We start from the raw sequence: 15,217 nt of genomic DNA on the forward strand, positions 1-15,217 counted from the left end.
TACACAGAAACATCAGCAATTTTCTATTTCAACAAATGAAAGAAATGGTCTCAGCAACACATCAATTGTGAGTCGATATTTCCATTTGAACAAATGTGTGAATTGTAAAGAACCAAGTGATACCACATTTCTTATGTGATGTGAGCTTGGCGTTTTTCACTTCCCAAAGAGCTTCTCAAGGTTTCACTAAGAATGATGAATCCTGCTTTTTTGGCTCTGGCACCTGAAAATTTGTAGTCCTTGTTGCATGAAAGATTAGAAAACCCTTTGATGTTAAGTTGCCTATTATGTGCACTTCAAAGAAGGAAGGCAAAAAGAGCTTGGAAGATGGATTTTGGGCATCTCCATTTCTGCCTAAAACGGTCTTCTCTTCCACTTAATAAACCTTGGATTTGGTCCCCTTGCATTCCCTGAAATTTTGATTAAAAAATTGGATATGATATGATGATTCACTCTCTTCTCGTGTCAAAGGAAATACTTTGATTTCCACAATCCTAGTAACTCCAAAGAAAGTGTGAATTATTGGTGTTAGAAGCAAATGAAACATTCAATGGTGATTTGAAGCAAAATAAGGCAAGAATGCTGATTTGATTCTAACAATTGGATACTCAATTACAGATTCAAGAGATTGAAGCTAATAACTAGACTCCACAATGGACACTGCTACTAAAATGAGTACTAAATGTGATGTGTGATTTTACCTCTGCAGCATTCTTGAGAGGCCCCCAACATTCTGTACGGTTGTACTTTCGCGAACTAGAATGAAAATATACCCTAACCAAGGCATCCAATAGCTCAGGATGCTCTCCAAAAAGTTCTGAATCTCCATGTAGCACTGCTTTAAGTACCTGCTTTGCATCAAAACGAAAATCATACCCACTATTAATGTGAAGTTCATTCAGCCATATACATTTTACCCTATATATAAACAGAGGAGGAGAAAGATATATTCATTTCTGCAGTGATTGTAATGAATTTGTGTCGAGGCACAGGATAGATGGTGTCTATGCCGATATCACCTACTTTCTGGTTTTTTTTTTTCAATAAAATTCTTGTTGTAGGGAATTGTGGTATGGGGAATTTTAATATAAAGCATGGCAATTGTTGATAATCTCTCATTAAAAATGGATAAGACATCGGTCTTAGTATATGCAAATTACTGCAAAAAAAAAAAAAAAAAGAGAGAGAGAATAGCATTTCTATCATATCTAGCAATGCCTATTGGCTCAGCCAGATTGGCATTACACTTTTTGCTCTCTTGTGGTTGCCATGTCAAACATCTACTAGATATATCCTAGTTAATCTGAAGCCCCTTCGAAAACAAATGGGATACTGTTATTGAAGTCATAAAAGCCAGACTTACTAAAGGCAATTCCTTTGAGAATATGTGGTATCTAAACTCAGCAGCCAGGTCCAGCAGGGGATTGGGACCACTGACATAGCAATGGACATGGAGACACATTTCATTGTTCACTTTCTTCCATTCTGCAACTACATCATCCTTATTATACCACCCATTTAACTGCCATGGACAAGAAGGCAAACAAAGTTACAAGTCGTCATGTCTGCTTATGTGCAGTTTAGACATCAAGTGCAAATTTTAAATACCAAATTAGTAAGTAATAACAGTGCATACCTGATCAAGGTTGATGACATTAGAGATATTTAAGGTTAAGTTAGCTGTAAAGTCACAGTGGGATAGGATGTAGGTTCTTGGAATAATTCCCGAATACTTGTTCAACTCTTCTCCCATGAAAACAACTTTCAGCTTTGATGCTTCGAATCTTGCTGGAGGGCCCAAAAGCCTAACAGCCTATTATTAAGAATGTATAACCCAATTAGGCAACTAAGAACAACAGTGAGAACTTCTGCAAAATGAACTTAACCAAGTTGTGTCTGCGCTGCTTCAACAAGCAATCAAGGTTTTGGAAACAGATAACAAACCTCAATATGCATTCAGAGATTTTTTCAAATTATTAAGCTGTTTTATGGGGCATGCAACATGAAAGGAACTGGATCTGCATAATTAATATACCATAACTGATATAGAATACATGATTTTGGTGAAACATATCGAGCAGGATGGGTGAATAAGAACCCTATTCATTAGCTTTCATTTTTATTCTCCAAAGAAAAATTCTATTATTACTTTCTGAGAAAACAAAAAAGAGAGTATAAATGTGAAACCTTTCAATTCCAAGAATTTCTTTTCTTTTAACTTCCTAAAACATAATGAAAGCAAAGCTAACTGAAGAAACTTGCAAAGTAGCACAATAGTTTTATTCTCACTGTGGAGCTAAATTCTATATGAAGTGCAAGTGAAAGACAAGAAACAATGCAAGTTGGCTTAACAGAATTACTGAGATCAATGACATCAATCTTATTCCTACCTTTCAATGACACAAGTATGACATTACAGACGATTTTAGTCTGTATTCTGAAGGAAACATGGTGTACAATAGTATAATTAGCAGAGATATGATTAATTCTTGGTTTAAAGGGCAGCAATTTGAGCTCTAAAGGAATAGAACGTGAAAAAAGTGAGCCCAATTTTGCTGACTAAATTACTGCTCACAAACATCAAAATGCCCATGTCCAAAACCAGTGAAATTGCCATCACATGAAGTACATTGTATATTAACACAGAGATAGGAAAGAAAAAGCACCTCAGAAACAAGAGTGTTGTAGGAGGCTCCAGCATTGCTTATGGAAGAAAGGAGAACAGGATTGAATCTACTTGATGGCTTTAACTTTGTTGTTTTGTTGAGGAAATCCCTCTGTGGAGATAGTGAGAAAGCATAATAAGCACAATGGCAGGCCATGGAAGATGCATAACACAATCTTTCTCTTCATCATTCACACCCCACCATTGTCTTCTCTAAAGCTCATCTCATAAAAACAATGGTGTGAAGAAACGTAGTTCATAGTTTGAGTCATGTGGACAGTTTTCTCAATGACCCACGTTCCAAAATCTCTGTCAAAACGTTCCATCCACACATTGTTTTTTCCCTTTTTTAAAAATTGAAAAGAAGTTTGGAGCAATTTGATTGGTGGTGGAGCAAAATGGTTGATGACACGTCATCATCAATTCTTCAGATTTTGATAAGTTATGGATGGATAATGCGACTACGTGGCTTTTGTTGGGTCTATAGCCTTTGCGAGTATTCTGCTAAGGTCCAAACCCTTTTTTTTCAGAAATACCAGCCCATAAAGGAAAATCATTAGAAAATAGACTTAAGGCCTTGTTTGGCAATCAAGCAAGTTTTTTAAATAAGAAATGCTTAATTATGGTTCGTGACATCGTGTATAATTATTTTACAACTTTATTTTAAATAAAAATGTTTTATGACATTAGAAAATCACAGACCTCCATTTGGAGTGTACATCAATAATAGGACTCGTAACTTAATTTTCAAACGAGTTATCCTATTATCAAGTCAGTGTGTAAAATATATTATTCACATTATTTAAATAATAAGATTTGATTTGTAATATTTAAATTTTAAAATTTATTTTCTAAATCAAAATATGACATGTAATCACTTTATTAGATATGTTCTATATGCTTAATAAAATATAATTTGATTTGAAAGATAAATTTTAAAATATGAATCTTACAAATTAAATCTTATAATTTGAGTGATGTAAATGGTATGTTGTACACACCGACTTAAAAGTAGAATAATTCTTTTAAACCAAACATCAAAGTATAACAAACATGATCATCAAAAAAATATTTGAATAAATTAGAAAATAATAAAAAATAATAATTTTTATGGTATTTTAAAAAATACATAATTAAAATAGAGAATGAGTTTTTTCAATTAAGAAGTAAAACAAAAGACTACAAGAATAATAACAAGTATAAGTTTTAGGTATGTAAGTCTCACATAGGTATTTTGCGAAAAAAAAATTGACTCTACTAAAAAAAAGTGATTTTTTATTTGCTTTGTTTTTTCGATTGATTCACTTTTTTACAAATGGTCTACCCAAAATTTGTATACTTAAGTCTGCAAAAATCATTATTCTTAAAAAACCTCACGTTACCCTTATATTTTTTTCTTTCAAACTCAATAATAAATAACTAAAAATAAATTTTTATTTTACTAATAATAAAATAATAATAAATCGTCGAAGATTTAAGTTTCATTTGATACATAAACTCATCTTAATTTATTATTATAATTTTTTTAAATTTTAACATAAAATATAATAAATATTTTAATTTATTTAAATTTTAAAATAATAATAATAATATTTTATCATCTCAATTCAATTCTATTCAATTTAATTTAACATCCAAACACAGCGTTATTGATATATCAACGAGGTTCCTTGCTTTGGGCACTCGCGAAACTGCGAAAGGAAAATAATGAAAATTTAAAACCGAAATGGAAGGTAATCTGTCTGCCATTAAAAGGCCTCAGGCTAGCTCTCTCTGTACTCTGTACTTGGTCACAATGGCAACTCTGCTTCTCAGTTCATTACTTCTCTATTCAGTTCTTCATCATTAGAACAACAAAAGAACGACGCAAGACTCGTGATCTTTTCACTCCAATCACGCATTGGAAAAAAGGGTACAGTTCAAGAAAACAATCCTTCTCTGTATCTACGTTCCCTCATTTTATCACCTTTTTTTGCTAGTAGCCAATATAGTTTAGATGTGATCGCGTTCACTTTCTTTTTGTATTGCTTCATATTCCAGAACTATTTGGAGGGTAATGTAGTGCGCGTGATCTTTTTCTGAGTTCAACTTTCTTATTACACTCTGTGCTTCGGAAGTTATTGTTTGCTCTCGAGTATTGATTTGGAAATGTTATATTGAACTTTGAGGGTGAAGTTCGGTCTTGTTAATATTGAAAGATTGGTTCTTACTAGCGGGGGGAGTGTTACTTTATCTTTCTGGGCCAACCTTATGTTTAGATGGTCAATTTTTTTGTTCATAATATATATATATATATATATATATATATATGTATGTGTGTGTGTGTGTCAATAGCAGTTATAGGTCATGAATGAATTACAAATAGTATTTTTTTTTTTTTCTCTTCAACCGAAAACTTAATATTTCCTGATCAAAATCATGATTGTGGAGAATCGAAAAGAATAAGAAATGGGTTGAATTGACAAAGGTAATAAATCGTTAATTAAAAAGAAAAGATAGATATTTACACTTGGGAACTTTTTTGGATAAAAAATTACAAAATCAAAGTTTTATTTTTATTTTTTTTATAAAGATTTGGGCTAAACTTGAATGATGAAAATTCACTTGAAGTGGTTCTCTTGTTATAATCCATTTGGTTTGAAGTCTCATATTAGATATAAGTCTTTCTTTTATTTCAGTTTATGTTTTGAGGAACCTCCTACAGAAGTTGTTTATTCATTAGCAAATTACCATCTTTTGAACCCTATTTGTGATTTTCTTTTCTTCCTTGAGGTTTAAGTATACTTTCACAAATAGTACCTTATATTCAAATTTGAATGGGCCCTCTGAATTTTCTGTTGAAAGGTTCTTGGTTTTCATTGCTAGTCCAGACCATCCGGTTGTATAGGTTTCTAGAAAAAAGTACTTACAGAAAAGAAATCTGGAAAAATAAATGAAGAATTAGAGATTTCAAAACAGAGTTAAACTGAGGTTGAGTTTCAGGGGGTTTGTTTTGGGTTTGCTGATTTTGTGTTATTGCCCGCTAGGTGCATGTAATAGGGATATATCTGCACCTAGAAAACATGGTTCGGGGGAGGTATTCCCAAGTTGACGGGAGGAAGTCTTCAACTTACTGTTCGACCATACCTATCATGATATTCATTGCATTTTGTTTTGTTGGGATTTGGACTTTAATGTCATCCATTGTTCCAGTTCAAAATTCGGACTTGATTTATCAGGAGGCCGTAAATCCAACGATGACTGAAAATAGTTATAGGCAATTTAAGGACAGTTCTGGTTCTTTTCCAGAGGATTCTACAAATGGAGATGGCAATACCAGAAATGACCAAGACATAGTTGAAATGGAGTCTGGGAATATTTCCAAGAATAATCAGCACAAAGTGGTTACAATAGAGAAACCTGACAATGAGCAGACAGAGTCAGAGGAGGGACGGGATGAGAATGAATCAGATTGGGTTGAGGGTGAAAAGAAGCTGAAGACAGTGGAAAGTCAAGATGGAATAAAGCAGGAAGATAAAGTGCTTAGTGAGACCATCGGGGAAATGATTGATAAAAATCATGATAAGCATTTGGAAAAGAATACTTCTGAGCTTCTCCATTCTGGTGCTCGGTCGGAACTTTTGAATGATACTACCCCTCAAAATGGGGCTTGGTCGACCCAAGTAATAGAGTTAGAGAATGAGAAGGAATCACAACAATCTTCAATAACTATGGACCTCAGCGGCTACAGTTGGAAACTTTGTAATGCAACCACTGGGCCAGACTACATCCCTTGCCTTGATAATTGGCAAGCTATTAGAAAGCTTCCAAGTACGAGCCACTATGAACATCGAGAAAGGCACTGTCCTGATGAAGCTCCAACATGTCTTGTTCCTCTCCCTAAAGGATATAGACGGCCGATTAAGTGGCCTCAAAGCAGGGATCAAGTATTATAACGTCACATCTGTCATCTAATGCATTAATGAAAAACTAATTTACCTGATGTTGAAAATTGCTGTTTGGTTCCTGATGCAGATATGGTATCGTAATGTTCCCCACAAAGAGCTCGCAGACTTTAAGGGGGGCCAAAACTGGGTTAAAGTTACTGGTGAATACCTCACTTTTCCTGGCGGTGGAACTCAGTTCAAACATGGTGCTCTTCGTTACATTGATTTGATCCAAAAAGTGAGCCCTGTCAGCTTTCTTTTATGCTGTACCTGCATCTTGTGGATAACCATCTGTTTTCTTGAATCTAATTTCATAAAGTACGTATACAAGTCTAAAAAGTATCAGGGACAGAGATAGTGTTGTGATATATCATAAATGAGGTACTTTGTAGCTCATGTCAGATATTCTAGTGCTCCTATCTTGGTGCAGATACAAACCTATTTATATATTCATTCTGTGTAAAAACCCTCAGAAACCCCCCCATCTTCCTTTTTTAGATTGTAAACTAGTCCAGTTCTTATTTCCCTTAGCTCATGGCTGGGTGCTTAACAAGAGGAAGCTTTAAAACTTGACCTGGAGCTATGTATGTCTCTTGTTGTACACTACATAAGTTTTCACTAGTGCAATTCTTATTAATATGCATACACAAGTTTGCCAAAGAAACTGTGGCCTCTTTGGACTTTCTTGGATCATCTGCACTGTACTAATAGATAGTCTTGATGAGCAGAATGAGGTGTCCCAACCAGCTGTCCCTTTCCAAAATATTTGTCTTTTGTGAATGTTCCTGCTTCATATATGGAATGGATAGAGTGAGGGCTGGATATAGAAACAAGCACTTTTCTGTATTTCTTCTCTCCATAATACTCAACACAAGTGATGTTCTGTTATTTTATCGTGACACCAATTTTATATAACCTTGACATCATCTTTTTTCTCAATCTTGAACATCCATCAAGTGTAATCTACTTATGTTTATTTACCATTTGTTTTGAAATTTCTCTTATTCTCTAAGTCCAGTTTGCATGTCATGTTGAGATTCTATTTCTTATCTGACAAGTTTAATGGATAAGATGGATGTTGGTATGATAATGCAGTCTCTTCCTGCAATTGCATGGGGGAAAAGAAGCCATGTGATATTGGATGTTGGGTGTGGAGTGGCGAGTTTTGGAGGTTATCTTTTCAAAAGAGATGTTCTTGCAATGTCATTTGCTCCCAAAGATGAGCACAAAGCTCAAGTACAATTTGCACTTGAACGAGGAATCCCTGCTATATTGTCAGTTATGGGCACAAAAAGACTTCCCTTCCCTAGTGCTGTATTTGATCTTGTTCACTGTTCACGCTGTAGGGTCCCTTGGCACATTGAAGGTAACATTTTGCCTCCACTTTCTTCTGTTTTTTACTCTCTTTCCCAGATATATATCTTTTGTCGTCTAAAATAATATTGAGGTACATCACAGGCGGTAAACTTCTCTTGGAACTGAATCGTGTCTTGAGACCTGGTGGTTATTTTGTCTGGTCTGCTACTCCGGTGTATCGAAAGAATCCTGAAGATTCTGGCATTTGGAAAGGTAGAATATATCTTTCTAACGGAGGTTTCTTGTAATGACAGTGGGATTGATTTTTAGAAGCCTTTCTATTTTTTCTTACCGTGGTAATTGATGGCAGCAATGTCTAAGCTAACAAAGTCAATGTGCTGGGATCTGGTGGTGATTGGAAAGGACAAATTAAATGGTGTCAGTGCGGCAATATACAGAAAACCCACTTCCAATGAGTGCTATGACGAAAGACTGCAAAATGAGCCTCCCCTTTGCAACGAATCTGATGATCCAGATGCAGCCTGGTAACACCTCTTTTCCCCATGGTTTAACATATTGGTTTTATAGTGGTGTTGTCGTCTATGATACCTCATATGATAAGATTAAAGGTAGGTGGTGTATGAAATCCCACATTGCTTGGAAAAGAGAAGTTCGTTCTCTTTATAAGGTTCTAATGAGGCTCCAGTTGTATCATTGACTAGTTCTTTTGGAGTATAGGCCATGTGGTTTTGACCTTCCATTGGGGTATTACATTGTCCCTGTTATAAGTGAACAAAAGACACTTAAATAATATGTTTTCTTTAATTTAGGTGGAGACAGTAATGCTTTTCATACTTTTGACAAATAATTATTCTAATTACAAGCTGTTATGTTTATATTGCTATTTTGTGACCTACTCTAAATTTCTTTTAATAGATTATATCTTGCACAAAAATGAAATCTTATGGGAGATGAAAGGCAGTACCATTTCACCATATATATGTAATAAATTAGGCTGAGGTTCTATGGATTTCTGGTGGGTATCAGATGAAACATCGTGTTATTGATTTCATACCTATATGCTCTGGCGTTTGCAAATCAGATTCATTTCCGCCCATTAAGATTACATGGCTGTATTTTTCTGCAATTCACTTCTATTAGACAAAATGGTTTTTTAAAAACAATTTTACCATTGGTGTTTGGATATTAATTGAGTAGTGTGTTATTGACTAAGCATTTGAGAAAGATTTAAGGATATTTATGGTTTTCCCCTTCACTCTCTACATGGGAAGAAGATTACTTAATTTACATGCACTGAGTTGAATGCTAGAAGTTGTAGTTTCATAAATTAAACATTCATTATGTTTTGCGTTTAAAATATTATTCTCATTGTAGTGGTTATGGGAAAAGTTAAAAACATGAGAATAGGAAACTACCAAAGCATGGGTGATTACATCTGCCAAAATATGTTTATCTTTATTGATATCTTATTTATCTAAGCAAGATCACTGGCTCCAGAATTTGCTTCACTTTTCTGCAGAACAACCTCTCTGTATTTAAAATACAATTGGAATTTTTAATGGTGAGTACTTGTCACTTAGTGTTTCTACAAGTGTATTTTTTAGGAATGTAGCAATGCAAGCGTGCATGCACAGAGTGCCAGTCAATGCATCAGAGCGGGGGTCTCGTTGGCCTGAGCAATGGCCTCAAAGGTTGGAGAAACCACCTTACTGGTTGCATTCTCAGGTTGGAGTCCATGGCAAGGGTACTCCTGAGGATTTCACTGCTGACTACAATCACTGGAAAACTGTTGTCTCCCAATCATATTTGAAAGGGATGGGAATCAGCTGGTCTTCTGTGAGAAATGTTATGGACATGAAAGCTGCATATGGAGGGTAAGCGGCATACTTTTCTTGAAAACTTCATTTCCATGAAAATCAATATCCCTCGCAGGCGCTTATAAAAGAGTGGATTTCTATAATGGGTAATTCTTTTAGGTTTGCTGCGGCAATGAAGGATTTGGAAGTGTGGGTTATGAATGTAGTCCCGATCGATTCTCCAGACATGCTCCCAATAATATATGAGCGTGGTCTATTCGGAATATATCATGACTGGTGCGAATCATTTAACACCTACCCGAGATCTTACGATCTTCTCCATGCAGATCATCTTTTCTCCAGTCTTAAAAAGAGGTTTGTTATGTTTTGTAAATCATTGGATGTTTTATTCATCAAAGCAGACCTCTTATGTTTATCTGATGAAATGTCTCAATTTTCTGGTCACAGGTGTAACTTAACGGCTGTGATTGCAGAGGTTGACAGGATCCTTAGGCCAGTAGGAAAGCTGATTGTACGGGACAATGATGAAACCATTGGTGAAGTGGAGAACATGGCTAAATCTTTACAGTGGGAGATCCTATTTAGTTATTCAAAAGACAATGAGGGGTTGCTGTGTGTTCAGAAGACATGGTGGCGTCCCACAGAGATGGATACAATTATGTCAGCTATTGCTTAAGCATGGCAAGAAGAAGAAGCTATGCACAGGCTATTGAAAGAATAGTTTTCTCAGCCAAGTTCTCAACAGAAGAAACACCTCCTCCTCCCTCTTTAATCATGAAAGCGTGTGCTGATAATAATGGTGTATGAAATTACGGAACATTGTCCGACAGCAACACTTTTGAGGAAGAAAATAGCAAATCCTATCTTGTTTTATAAGTGATCAGTTCCATGCGATTAAAAAAATTTATCATCCCATGAGAAGGGCCTACTTTTTATTGGGGGTAAGTAATCAAATACCACCTCACCTCAACTTTGTCGGGATTCTCATTCTTAATTCACTTGTTTATTATATCCAAGTTTCAGATTTTTGTACTTTAGAACTCTCGGTAATTTAACCAGACATGGCTGAGAGCCTAAGAACCGAGAAGGGAAAATGCATCCATACAAAAAGTGCAGACCAAGTTGGTACAATTTTCTTTAATAAACATCACATATTGCTTAAGTGACATTAGAAATTATATCACTTCAGTAGGTCTGACAGCAAAGATTTGTTACTAGACAGAAGATTAAACAACTACACCACTCAACCAAATTCTATACTTGTATATTGGATAATGAGAGCAACAACTTGAGCTGCTTAAAAAGGTTAGAATTATCAAATACCACATTGTCTGCCATTTAGTCATCTTTCCTCAAACAACCAAGTTGGCAGTCTCCATACATTACTCAACATGTCTGCTGCAACAGTCACTCTAAAGCTGCAGATTTTGAAAGTTAAAGGAGCACCATCATGACCATTTCCAGAGTATTCAACATGTTAGGTTCTTGGAGGCACAAGTGCTTGATCTTGATAACTCTTCTTGCTTTCATTGTCCTTTCAGAAGCATCAAGATTGCCTAAGGAATACTGGGAACAGATGCTGCCCAAGAAGCTTCCCTCTCCTTCCTCATCCCCCTCCAAAGGCACCAATTCTCAAACTTCATCATCTTCCAACACCTTGAAGGCCGACGGGGACCTCCTCTCATCAGATGGGAAGGTCTAGTTGTGATCTGAAGAACTCTAATTCGACGTCTCTCAGTTGAGCGTATGAAATGCAGTTTTGGAATTGCACTGATGAGAAGGAAGGAAACATGCAGGACTTTGCAAACTAGTCTTTACAGGGACTTGTGTCAATCTTATTTGGCTCTGAACAGACTCACAAACTTGTAGATTTGCTTACTTTCAGCAGATAATAGTCATATGTAAAGCCAATCGAGTTGCATTCAATAATATAATGAGTTTATAGAGGATAGTTTCAGTATGGGGAGGATAAAAAAGACAGTTTTCAACAGATAGACTTTCATATTCTTTGAGAGGCACTGCTCGTATGATGCCAGTGATCAATCACTTTTCAGGATAATGAATATTTTTAGTCTTCTTCTCTGTAATGCCTCTTGTAATCCATATTTTTCTCCAAAACTAATGAAATAAAATTACGATATTGTATTATTATCTTCGACTCATAAGTTGGTCTATATGAAGTTAATATACTGCATTCTTTGAATCCATGTCTTCATATAAAGGAAAACAATCTCATAATCCTTCATTTTTCCCACCTCTTTTGCTTGTTTGTGTGGTACTGGTCCTGATTGCATGCTCTGTTCGATTGATACACCCAAATAATCTTTCCCTCACAATGAAATTCTTATGAATTAAACCCATGGCGTTTGGCTTTGATATCACTTATCGGACCGCGAGGGGACAATCCACCCAAAACTAATTAATATTAGGAAAAAAACAATCAAGTATTTTAATATTCAACAAGCACTCTGCATGCATATTTTCGAAGCAGTGAGATTGATACGTGGACACACCCAACAATAAAAGCACACCAGCTCCCCACCCCCACGAGTACAAACACTAGGACTTTGACGTGTATGGGATACAGAGTTAATTTCCATGCAACAACTGGCAATCCTTTAGTTATTCAAAGTTTAGGTCCTGAATAAGACTAGTAGTGGAATATACAAGAGTCACCAGAGTAGAGCCTATGGCAGGGGGATATCAACAATTAAGTCTGAGCATGTTTGCACAGTTATTTTGCCCAGGGTGCTTCAAAGTTCAAAATGAGGCGAGTCTGAATTATGATTGAAAACTTTTCGGGGATGGCCTGCCTGAGCTGCAATGTTAGCATGATGTGGAATTTTTTATTTTGAGCATACTTATAAAGTAGGGGTGAAACAGAAACAAACATTAAGATTCTACAAGTATTTTTACACACAAATGCATCGAAAATTAAATACTTGATCTTGGACATACAAAAGAACAAGCTCTCACAAAAGCGGAGACCAAATTGGACACTTGCGTAGCCTTTGATCATGAGGGTCTATAAAAGGTGAGTGAGAAGAAAAAGATGGTAAAGAAAGTGTGAGAGAAAAAGGGAGAATGAAGTCGTCGGTGGTGGGTAGCGATGGAAGAGCCGTGACGCTTGGTGGAGAAAGAGGTTGTCTTCAGGACTGAGGAATTATCTACAAACAATTGTTGATTTCAAAACTTGATCTCCCATGCTATCAATGGGGGTACTGGTCGAAGAATTGGCAGTGCCAGCATCAAGACTCAAATAGCTTGTAGTTGCATCAAGTGAACAACACTCAGTTTCTTCTCTGTAGAGATCGGCCTTCTCATGTGAATGATTTTCCTTAATTCTCAATCCCTCTAGCTCCATTGCCACATCCTTCATAGTAGGCCTATCCTCTCCTTTTATGCTTAAGCACCTTTTTGCAATATAAGAAACTTCCTTTAACTCTTCAACATTACCTCATTGATAATGTGGCCTTCAATAATTTCTAGTAGGCGATCATTTTTTAGTGCAGAAACAAAATATGTTACTAGATTTCTCTCACTTTCTGCACTGTCCAAAGAAATTGCCTTCTCACCCATCAATGATTTTTCCAAAACAACACCAAAGCTATAGATATCACTTTTTCTGTTAATTGGCCACTCTGTAAGTATTCAGGGTCCAAATACCCAAATGTTCCTTGTACTAATGTGGTTAATCATGTGTGATCAAGAGTAATTAGTCTTGAAGCTCCAAAATCAGCAACTTTTGTTGTAAGATTATCGTCTAAAAGTATATTTGCAGTCTTCTCATCTCTGTGTATAATTGGTATGGAAGCTTCAAAATGTAGGTATGCAAGGGCTCTTGCAGCTTCTATTGCTATCTTCAAACGCTTTTCCAATGAGAGCAAAGATAATTTTTTTTTTATTTATTTTTTATTATCATGTATGTGGTTAGACAGTGTCCCATTAGTAATGAATTCATAAACTAATAAGGGCACTTCTGTTTCCAAACAACAACCCAATAGTTTAACCACATCTCTATGGTTTATTTGAGTAAGCACAATAATTTCATTTATGAATTGATCAATTTGGATTTGATCAGCAATTTTGGACCTTTTAATAGCAACCACTTTATTGTCTATTAATATTCCTCGATAAACCGTTCCATTGCCTCCTTGGCCAAGGATTCTACTCTTGTCGTAATTATTAGTGGCCTTATCAAGTTCTTTTGCATTGAAGATTCTAACTGGTTCCATCAATCCTTGGTGATTAGAGACCCGTTGTTGTAACACAAGGCCACCATTTTGTTGGAAGAATTTCTCTTTGAGATTAATGAGGTTTCTTTTCTTTAGACCCCAATATACCGAAAAGCTTCCAACTAGTAGCATTAAGAGGGTTATGCCGATACCTACACATAATTTGAACATGCAGTTCCACAAATTAAAATAAAGCTGTTATTCCAATTTTGTCAAATATATAACGGTTTTAAAAATTAAAGAACCAAATATGTCACATATGTATAATAAGACAACATATCTAGGAATTTGGCTTATATCCAGTAAAAAAAAAAAAATCATTAGACACATCTTATTATGCATACATAAAGACGATCAATTGAGGTGAATAAATGAGTAGATCTCAACTATTCAAATTTTAAGAAGATGTCCAATGAATAAATCATCGAATGTAAGGCCAACTCCATATTTTGGGATCTTAGAAGATTCATAGATCTACCTGCATGGGTGGTTTCTAAGTGCTGTTCATCTTAAAATTTAATTGTAAAAGAATTTATTTATTTATTTTTTTTGAATCATAGAATTAATGTATTAATATATATATATATATATATAAAAACATACATTCATAAATACTTATAGTAAATATACTTACCAACAACCATCTTAATCAGCAGTGGGAGATTCACAACACAACCGGTTCCATCATTTCTTCCGTCCCCTTGGTACCATTTGGTGCAAGAACATGTATAGTTCCCGATTGTGTTTATACAGTGTTATGGCTGTGTGCAATTATTATCTCTTGTATCATGGCACTCGTTAATGTCTGTGAAACAATTTAACATCATATCAAGCACGAGTATTTTAAAGTAAGCAGTTTAGTTAATATAAATAAATGTGATCACTATGTATGCAAGGAGAAAATCACACGAATTACAATTAATATTTGAGATTCACGAAGAATAGCTTTTGCCTTTATCTATATTCTATATTTTGTTGGCGGATAGAGATGATAACATTCTAGAGGTTTTTTTTTTTTTTTTTTTTTTTTTTTTTTTTTTTTTTTTTAAATTTAATTCTAAGATTTAAAGTTGAGAAATAATGTTATAGAATCCACTTCATGCATCTATATATCTCTCTTAAACTCTAAAACTTAGAGTTCAATAAAAAACTCTAGACAAGATTGGGCAAAATGACTTGAATAGCTGTCTAGAGGTGCGGGGCCCAAAACTCCCTCTCTGGGATTAAGGTCCCCTCAAGTTCTTATTTTAACTTGTG

The 15,217-nt window shown here is 35.3% G+C and overlaps 2 protein-coding genes and 1 pseudogene across 5 annotated transcripts in view; 1 reads left to right on the forward strand and 2 right to left on the reverse strand.

The window, feature by feature from the left end:
- The window catches only part of LOC121244116 (magnesium dechelatase SGRL, chloroplastic-like), an 18,968-nt gene continuing 3,751 nt past the window's right edge, over positions 1-15,217 (reverse strand). For 3 of the 4 annotated variants that reach the window (XM_041142165.1, XM_041142164.1, XM_041142166.1), the window contains exons 2-6: positions 2,667-2,893; positions 1,637-1,813; positions 1,364-1,522; positions 702-848; positions 1-410 (exon numbers count right to left, since the gene is read on the reverse strand). In XM_041142165.1, coding sequence (XP_040998099.1) covers positions 297-410; positions 702-848; positions 1,364-1,522; positions 1,637-1,813; positions 2,667-2,822 — 753 coding nt within the window. In that variant the 5' untranslated portion in view covers positions 2,823-2,893 and the 3' untranslated portion in view covers positions 1-296. Of the gene's footprint in view, positions 411-701; positions 849-1,363; positions 1,523-1,636; positions 1,814-2,666; positions 2,981-15,217 lie in introns of those variants that run through there. The other variant, XM_041142163.1, reaches the window with a different exon arrangement.
- Positions 4,358-10,403, forward strand: LOC121244114 (probable methyltransferase PMT25). The gene is made up of 9 exons (XM_041142161.1): positions 4,358-4,577; positions 5,692-6,591; positions 6,680-6,829; positions 7,687-7,957; positions 8,050-8,160; positions 8,258-8,432; positions 9,513-9,782; positions 9,885-10,079; positions 10,173-10,403. The coding sequence occupies exons 2-9, from the start codon at positions 5,728-5,730 to the stop codon at positions 10,399-10,401; spliced, it is 2,265 nt and encodes a 754-aa protein (XP_040998095.1). The 5' UTR covers positions 4,358-4,577; positions 5,692-5,727; the 3' UTR covers positions 10,402-10,403.
- LOC121244775 overlaps positions 12,889-15,217 on the reverse strand; it is a 19,209-nt pseudogene continuing 16,880 nt past the window's right edge.

Source organism: Juglans microcarpa x Juglans regia, chromosome 8S, assembly GCF_004785595.1.
Source record: "Juglans microcarpa x Juglans regia isolate MS1-56 chromosome 8S, Jm3101_v1.0, whole genome shotgun sequence".
In the NCBI taxonomy this organism is placed as follows: domain Eukaryota; kingdom Viridiplantae; phylum Streptophyta; class Magnoliopsida; order Fagales; family Juglandaceae; genus Juglans; species Juglans microcarpa x Juglans regia.

What these genes read in the sequence shown, in the direction of transcription:
- LOC121244114 (XM_041142161.1), top strand. Translation starts at nt 5,728, where the DNA reads ATGGTTCGGGGGAGGTATTCCCAAGTTGACGGGAGGAAGTCTTCAACT. An exon ending in GATGATCCAGATGCAGCCTG is followed by an intron (nt 8,433 to 9,512) that starts GTAACACCTCTT and finishes TGTATTTTTTAG; the next exon opens with GAATGTAGCAATGCAAGCGT. An exon ending in TTCTCCAGTCTTAAAAAGAG is followed by an intron (nt 10,080 to 10,172) that starts GTTTGTTATGTT and finishes TTCTGGTCACAG; the next exon opens with GTGTAACTTAACGGCTGTGA.